This window comes from Tasmannia lanceolata, unplaced genomic scaffold (genome assembly GCF_043159265.1).
Source record: "Tasmannia lanceolata isolate RefF3 unplaced genomic scaffold, GAP_Taslan_0.1 ptg000037l, whole genome shotgun sequence".
NCBI classification, from domain to species: Eukaryota; Viridiplantae; Streptophyta; class Magnoliopsida; order Canellales; family Winteraceae; genus Tasmannia; species Tasmannia lanceolata.
Window position 1 is genome coordinate 15009988 of NW_027518714.1, and position 8884 is coordinate 15018871.

The 8884-nt window shown below is 37.1% G+C and overlaps 1 protein-coding gene across 1 annotated transcript; it reads right to left on the reverse strand.

The window, feature by feature from the left end:
* Window positions 1–886: 886 nt before the first annotated feature.
* Window positions 887–7628, reverse strand: LOC143860951 (uncharacterized protein At4g14342). Its single transcript, XM_077371817.1, has 5 exons — window positions 7523–7628; window positions 7190–7243; window positions 3426–3511; window positions 3193–3316; window positions 887–1195 (listed from the first exon to the last, which is right to left on the reverse strand). Exons 2-5 carry the CDS (start codon window positions 7193–7195, stop codon window positions 1148–1150), a joined length of 264 nt encoding a protein of 87 aa, XP_077227932.1. The 5' UTR covers window positions 7196–7243; window positions 7523–7628; the 3' UTR covers window positions 887–1147.
* Between the last annotated feature and the right edge of the window lie 1256 nt (window positions 7629–8884).

Genomic DNA, 8884 nt, shown 5'->3' on the forward strand with positions numbered 1-8884 from the left:
CTCTGTCTCTCTCTCTCTCTCTCTCATTTTGTTCTTAGAAGAGACTAGTTTTGTAATCTCTCTCCCTCTCTCTAGTAGGTGATTTGGGTCGGAATTGAGGTGTATGCCTGCTTTTGGATGCCGGAATCAGAATCAGAATTGGTATACTGTTTTAGTATTTTTACTTCTATTCCGATGATTACCTTGGAAAAGGAATGGGAAAATAGAAATAAATTTTTTAATTCAATTGAATTTAAATAAAAATTTCATTCCGGCAGGGCGGAGTCAAAATACCACCTCTTGGGGCAGGAAACCCAAGAAGTTAATTCTTAAGGTGTCAACGGATCCACTTCGGATCGGATCCACCACTGTCTCGGTCACTATCTATATACTATGATATAAATCTTATTATAGTGTGATTTAAATTCATGATACAAAAAAGGAATGTGGCTCAATATTAGTCCCAAAAGCATATATTTTTTGCACGAATATATTGGAAAAACTTGGCATGAATCCATCTTTACACACCAGAGTGTTTTGCTCCGGCATGTGGATTCATCATTTTATAATCCAAAGCGTTCATCTCGTAGGCCCCACCGTAGATGGGAGATCCCCCAAAACCTCTCCTGTTTAGAGATCCTTCATCTGATCGGCGGCCTTAAAAAGGTACAGTTTTAAAGGAAAAAAAACCAGTAGCCACATTCAACAGAAGTTGACAGATTGGATGGCTAGGATCATAGAATGGGTGAGATTTTGGGTTATGGTCCATCTACATAGAACTCACAGATGAACAGTCTAGATCACTGCAGATTGAGTCTCACTTGCATAGTTCTTGGGCAGATCAAAAAGCACTATTTTGCAAGGGTCCAGCATTCTACATCTTGTTAGAAAAATTCATCACCAATACTTCAAAACACCTACCACTTTTCAATCTAATTAAAAACCATGAATCTCCTAAATCTGCTACAATAACTTCAATTTAAATTTGGTTGGAAGAAGAAAATAACCAAAGCTTCATACTTCCAACATATGACAAAATAGAATAAGGCTCCTTGTAACATCAAGTGTTTGTAATCCTGAAGCAACTAGAGGAAAACATTAAATCTCAAAACACCACCCCCAAGGCGTGAAACTTGGGATGCTGAATACTTTGATATGTTGGAGGGACTCAATCTTCTTCTCTTTCTGGTGGAAGACCGCAAGGCAGCAACATTTTCTGCAAGATAATAAGCAACAACATTAGGCGTTCGATGGGTTTTGTATGGATACTAGAATGGATAAGAGACTTGACCCCAAACATATTTGAAAATTCTAAATGGCATCACCATTCAATGATAACAGTTGTAAATTCAAGAATCGATCAAGCATTTAATAGGGAAAAAAAGATTGCCTGATTTTTATTTTTATTTTTGAATGGTTGCAATTTTCATTCAGAGCAAACGGGAAGACCGAGGTAGTTGACCCGGATAAGTACATCAAGAAATGAACAGGTGGCAGCAGTACACAAAAATGACTTTTTTGAACCAGAGTTGGAGACGAGTGTTTACTTGAAAGATCATATGGCATCATGCATGCTCAATGATCAAGGATTCAACACAATATGACGCTCTGATTGAAACCTCGCTTACTGTCTTGCTCTCACACCTTGTCTTGACACCTCTCCCATGGCCTAAGTGTCATTGTAGGCAATCATTACCTGAATGGCCGGCAACCTGAGTTTGGGCAGCTGCTAGGATTGGGATTCCAATGAAACTTTCTATTGATGTATGCAGAAGAGAAATTAATGGAATAAACACATCTTACACCCCAAACCCTCTCTTTTCATAAGCATTTTTTGCACCAACACAAAGCAAACGTGTCTGCAGGAATTCCATGCCCGAGCACAAATCAGTACTATTTGATTAAGATAAACATGTCCACAAAATGAAGGCTTCATTCTTTATAAGAATCATCAAGAATTACAAGTGTAGAATCTCTTAGACAAATCAGTACTATTTGACTAAGATAAACATGTCCACAAAATGAAGGCTTCATTCTTTATCAGAATCATCAAGAATTACCAGTGTAGAATCTCTTAGACCCATCAAGATGTTCAATGTAAAAAAATAGGAGGAACACGAAATGTCATGAAATTGTTGGCAAAGGTCACTCAACACCAACGGGCTAAGTACTTGGTTGATGCGGGCATAAATTTGGAGAGTTTTGATTGAGTTTATACGGCAAAATGCGGACATGGACAAGGGCGCGGCCAAGGTGGCCAAGGCAAAAGGGAGTCGACTCGGGGGAGTCGACGATGATGTGGGGGAGTTTTGAAACTATGCTCAAAACCTTAAACCACCACAAAAGATTGTCAAGGTATTTTTAGGCCTGATTAGAATCAAGGATGGAAATGAGGCCGTGGTGCTTGCTCTTCTAATTGCCCTCTTGATGGGTGCACTTACAGTTTGAGGATAATTCTTCAATTTCTATTATTTGGGCGCTTAACCATAGCCGGATAACAGGTGGCTGGCCCACATCATTGGTAACCATATTGATATTTGTAGAGAAGAGGACATGTTTTAATCATATGCTGGGAGAGGTTAATGAGTTAGCGGATTTGTTGGCCAAGGAATTATATATAAAGAGACATGTATCAGTGGAGCGATCCCTATCCCTAGTGTAATTTGCTACCTTTCTGATCTTCCAACAAGTTTTGAATATGTGAACCACAAGGATTACCACGAATTCCAAGTCGTTTGAATCTTTATACCAAGGGACCTGGAGAACGGGAGAAACACTCCAACACCCGCCAGATCCAGACCAGCCAAGAGCTTCCATCAAAGTTTAATATGAGCATTTATCCAATTCCCAATTCCCAATTCCCTCACGATTGAAACACATACTGAAACCAAAACCTAAAACCTTGACTCGGGCCAGTCAACAACTGAATTGGGAAGCTTTTGAACAATGCGAGGATTTCCTCATCGAGAATATCAAAACAATCAAGACAGAATACCACAGGTTATCAGCTGGTCCAAGTTTTCTATCCATTTCCATTTCGAAGTATAGTACCGAGTATCAACCAAAGGATAGGCTTCGCAAAAGCATAATATAAAGCACCCAAGAAAGCTAAAGCTCATCAATTCATAACAAAAAGCACATAAAATGATTGGAAAAAGATAATCACTATAAACAAGGCAAATGATGGGAAAAGATTCAACTCTGTTAGCATACCTGCATAAAATTGTAGCGTTCTCTTCCGATTGATTCATTTTCTGCAATGGCAAAATAAGCTAAGATCGGGTAGTGACCAACATATGATGCGTAGCTGTCACGTTGGATGTTCACTGCCCACTCACTACACAGGCAAGGAGATTGAGAAATAAGAAGAGTACACTTCCAAATATTGGCTATTTCCTTCGAAAAGTAGAGAAGGGAAAAAAAAATGTAAGGCTTCCGAGACTTACAATCTATTCAAGTCAGCATGTCCCGTTCCTACATATTTAGCTTGGAGATGCTCAAGCTGGGAATTAATATTAAACCTGTCACTGGCCTGCCGAAAACATAGTAGATCTTAGAAAATCAAAGACAAATTACAGAATAGAGACAAAAAATAAACATCACCAATTAAATGACATTTTAGGTTAGAAATTTGCCTTATTTACACAGAGATATAGAACATGTCCATCAACAACTAGAAGAGAATTTAGGGCCCGTTTGGATGCCGGGAAGATTTTGATTTGGATTTCTCACATTTGCAGCCCTTTTAGTGTTGTGATTTGGATCCGGATCAAAACCTTTGATTTTAAAATCAGCGACTGACAGTGAAAAAAAATGAGATTTCCAAATATGTTGTGGAAATAAGTAATTGGAAATCCACAGATCTGGCAGTTTCCTTCACCCTCTTTGCTCCTCAACCTTTCCCCTCCAGTAGGAAGTAGCCCCTTCCCTCTCTGTCTCCCTCAACATGAGCTGGCGGATCTATTCATTTTGTATTTAAAACTCAATTCCAAATCCAAATACAAAATATGAGGTATCCAAACGGGCTGTTATGGTTCCAGTGTATATTTCTTATTACCAAGTCCAAATAACGAAAAAAATGCAAGAGAAATTGTTTTCTTTCTTTCTTTTTTGGTACATAAATCAGTTCACCAGAGCGAAACTTGACAAGATTGGGACTAGATCCAGTTCTTTTATAAAGAGGGTGCCCTCTACTACTATTAACACCTAGGGTTGCATCAAAATATTAAGAAAATAAGGGAATTACAACACAAACTACAAACTAAGCAGCCATAAAAATAAAAATAAAAAACCCTACAAACTAAGCATTTCCATCACCAACTAAAAGATAATCTAGGTTAGGATTATAGAGAAAGGGTAAAAAGTTGCATCAAAATATTAAGAAAATAAGGAAATTACAGTACAAAATAAACATATCCATCACCAACTAAAAGATAATATAGGATAGGATTATAGAGAAAGTGTGAAAGAAACAAGACAAATTACAGAACAATAAGAATCCATCACCACCACAAAATAAAATTTAGAGTTACGGTTTGCAAGCTCGTGATTTTATCAAAATCTCCTCTTTTAAAGTAGCTACCTAAAGGCCTTTGGTTTTCTTTCAATTTACAACCCATGCCACCATCATTTTAAGTATATAAAAGCACCAAAATCCATTCGAATTTACACTTGCATGCCATTGGACCTAAAAAACGAGATTTTCTTCCCCCAAACGTATTTCTCAACACTAAATCCGAAATCAGCCATTCCTTGCCATTTCCCCCCCAAATCAAGCCTAAAATCTTCCCAAATCGTGTTTGAATCCCAAATCTAGCTCAAAAATCATGCAACTGACCCAAATCTCCTATATCATACAAGTTTTCCAAAGCTTTTCTTTTCTAACACAAAATCCACTTTGAAAACCCAAAATCCCACCATTTTTCTTCCCTAAAAAGCCCAAATCTTCAATCCCAATTAAAAATCCGAACGTTACCCTGCCTTTTACCATTTTTTGCTCCCAAAACCCAATCAAATTAGACTTCGAAAATAACCCTAATTGAATCCCTAAAATAGCATCTTTTTCCCCTCTTTCACCTATAAATAGGCCTCCCTACAACCCTCTAAACCACGAAAATCACAGGCACAAAGCCTCATACAAAGCTCTCAAGCTATCAAGCATTCTTCTCTCTTTCTTTCAATTTTCCTACATTTTCATTTCTTTCAACATTTTTTCTTTATTTCACACTCTGCAATTTTTTTCTTCTTCGTCATTTACGCCGGGCAGCGGCTTGGGCTTCGTCTCAAGGCCTTCAAACATCCCCTGCACGGCAATCAATCCACAATCCTCATCACCAATGCCCGCACAATCTGTCACACTCTAACTTGCGGCCTCAATCGTTCTCTGCGAATCAGGACTGCAAAAGGGAAGGACTGAACTTCCCCTCTTGTTAGAGAATTTTACATTCTGGTTCATTTTCAGGATTAGATTTGTTTTAGTCTTTAAAAGGCTCGTCTGGGTTTTCTCTGTTGCAAGACTAATATTTCAAAGTTTGAATTAGAGCTTACATCTTGTCTTGCCATATAAACACGGATAGATCAATATGCTAGTGGTATTATTATAGACCATTTAATGCCTGAGGACATTTTCTCCATTATATCTGTTCTGATCTTAGCCCGATATAAGATCATTTCATTTACAGCAATAGTTTACTACAGAAATCCGCCTTTTACATATTGCTCACAATTATTCCATTGCTACAGCTTAATTCTTTAAAGCTATTATAAACCCCTTTTCTGATCTTGTTCTTCATTACTATCTATACGCTATCATCTTCGTGAGTTCAAATATTATTCGTTCAGTTTTTATAGCCTGCAAAACATCATTTGAATACCTTGGTTGTTTGTATAAGGGATAATTTTATACTTTGTTATTGGCTAGTCTGACTGATCTAAATTTTATTTTACCGCAAATCACTTTTATCTCCTTACTTTTATCATTTGCTTAAGTTTCAAACTCAAGTCCATTAGAGACATCAGTTGGGTTGTACTGGTATTTGGTTGTGCTCAGACTAGCATTTCTCTGTTAGTGGATTATCCCGCCAAGAGCCTTAGGCACCTCATTTGCTGAAATATATCACAATCCACTCTGATTACATCTCATGTTCCAATCTGTTATAGAAATCCAATTTTCTTGATCATATCATTATTGAGCTATCTCACAATTCACTTTAAGTAATATTTCAGCCTATGGGTATTTACAGATTCATGGCTCGGCCTCCACTTTGCATGTTAAAGCATCCGACAAGCCATCTCGTGGGTATATTTCAACCCGCTACTTGTCGAACCCGGCTCACAAGAACAGTTCTTTGAAGCTCATTGTAATTTGGCTCCTTAGGTCTCGTGCCGAACACTGTAATCGAATTCTACGCTGCTTGAAAAAAAAAAAAAAAAAAATTTGCTCTGTCGTTGTACATTGATCTCGCATCTCGCCGATCAAGCAAAGCACACCATAACATGTCGGTACTCCAAACTCTAGAACTTGCACCAAGTAACCCAAGCACTAAGCCTTAGCTCAACCACTAAGATCGAATCCAATTTAAACTTGACCTCAAAGGTAAACTCCTTTACCACACCCAGGATTTAAACTATAATCCTTATTAACGGTCTTAATTTTTCAAAACTTCAAAATTCCACTAAGTCCAAATTCAACTTTATAAATTTTGCACTTCAAACCTTTCATTTAGGGGCCGTTTGGATACGCGGATTTTAGAATCCAGGTTTTTAGCCTGAAAACAGTGTAAAAGAAGGTTCATGATCTGGCTGCTGCATGCTGTTCTGGCAGCGTATCTTGGATTTTAAGTAAGAAAACCAGGTTTTAGAAACCTCTCCCCTATCATGAGATTTCTAAAACCTGGTTTTCTTACTTAAAATCCAAGAAACACTGCCAGTACAGCATACAGCAGCCAGATCATGAACCCTCTTTTACACTGTTTTTAAACTAAAAACCTGGATTCTAAAATCCGCATATCCAAACAGCCCCTTAACTTTATAGTTTTCAGGGTTTTAAGAAAATAAATGCAATACCAAATCTGCAGTTAAGATATAAATTACAGCAAAAATTCAGTGAAAACAGAAAAATAGAATTAAAACTACTGTTTCTAATCTCACATATGAAGTAAAGAAAATACAAATTGAAGCATGAAAAAAAGAATAAAAAAATAAAGCATACCTGCATGATTACTTGGTAAAAATCTTCCAAAAAACGAAGAAATCTAGCTTCAATCTGCCAAAAATAAAGACCAAGCATTAAATAATACTAGAGAAAGAAAAAAAAAAACATCTAGGTTTGTTTGGACTGATTTTGTTTTTGTTGAAAGTTTAAAATTCATTGAAATCTTAAAACAGTGAAAAGTTTTGCCTGAAATTAGGTTTTACGATTTTTGGGTTACATCTTGAAGTTTCCAAGGATGTAACAAGAGATTAAACAGAAATATGCATCCACAAGAGATTAGAGAGAGAGAGAGAGAGAGAGAGAGAGAGAGAGAGAGAGAGAGAGAGGTACCTGAGAGAAATTAGGGCACGAAAGTGTTTGGGGAATTTTAAGAGGGTTTGGGAATTTTTAAGACGAAGATATGTAGGAGAAAAGGTTGAAAGAAACGGGAACAAAAAAAACGTGTAGAGAAAAGGCGGTAAAAAAAAAAAACTTTCTACAAGAAATATTATTCCTGCAATCCAGAGATGAAGGAAATCTTTTCTTTCCCAAAAAATGAATAAAAAAGGCAGATGATTTTTTCGCCCCCGCTGTAGGATTATGCGCCCTCCTTTTCATGTTAATTTTTTTTTTGATGGGCCTTTTCATCCCCTCCCAAAATAATCCCAGGAACAAAAATAAACCCAGGAACTAAAAATAAGCTTGAGAAGAATTTTTTTCTTCCTAATAGTTCAAGCCAAACCTAGTTTTTTTTTTTTCCACCATAGTCTAGTCAACCAAACATAGGATTTTTATTTTACCGGGATACTTCCAGGACATTTTTTTTCCCATCAATCTCTTGGGATTTTTTTTTCTCCCACATAAATCCCAGGAAGCGAAAAAAAAAACCCGACAACCAAACAGAGCAGCTTTTTGACATCAAATCACATGAACAGGGGGTGAAAAAATCCCGGCCACCTAAATCATATGAGTTTTTTCATAAAAACCCAAGGGGTCTTTGAAATGAGATAAATAAAAGGTAATTGAAAGAGAAGTTTCTTAAAAATAATAAAAGTTGATTTCTAATCATGAAATTTTCCATGCAAAACATAGACCTTAGATAATTTTTTATTTTTCTTTTGGTAACGAAGGGTGTCGTCTAGGACTATTTCCTACGGATGCGCAAAAATCGGGTAAGCAAGGGGGTATTCGAACGCTCGTCACCGGGGAGCAAACCCATGACTTTACGCCAGAGAGCCGCACCTTAGATCAATTTTGATCTTGTGCTCATTGTTTTTCCGGGAGCAAATGACCGACATGCAAAGTAATTAAGATTGACAGATAATGCTATTCTCATTTTGCCCTTATTACATGTTTTGCATTTGCTACTAAAATGATAATTTTGAAGCAAGGGCAATTTTACATATTTTTAGATGTAGGGATATCATCATTCAATATTAGAATGAGATAATCTCCGTCCTTAATCATGTATGTTATCTATGTTTAAGATTCACTTGAACTTGAAGGGCATGTACACCTTTGCTTGTAGCCAATCGAAGGGTGACACTAAGACTTCTCCAAGTTTACCCCTAAAATGAGCTAAACCTCGAGTATTTAAGGAGATGGGCTTCTTCCCATATTTAAGACTTTTGGCACTTTGGAAAACCTTACAAAAACTTTTGGCCAGATAACCCTCAAGCCCTGGAATTGATATGGACACTCCCTCATGTTACA

What these genes read in the sequence shown, in the direction of transcription:
- LOC143860951 (XM_077371817.1), bottom strand. An exon ending in CATGCTGACTTGAATAGATT is followed by an intron (nt 3,317 to 3,425) that starts GTAAGTCTCGGA and finishes TTGCCTGTGTAG; the next exon opens with TGAGTGGGCAGTGAACATCC. An exon ending in AACGCTACAATTTTATGCAG is followed by an intron (nt 1,196 to 3,192) that starts GTATGCTAACAG and finishes ATTATCTTGCAG; the next exon opens with AAAATGTTGCTGCCTTGCGG.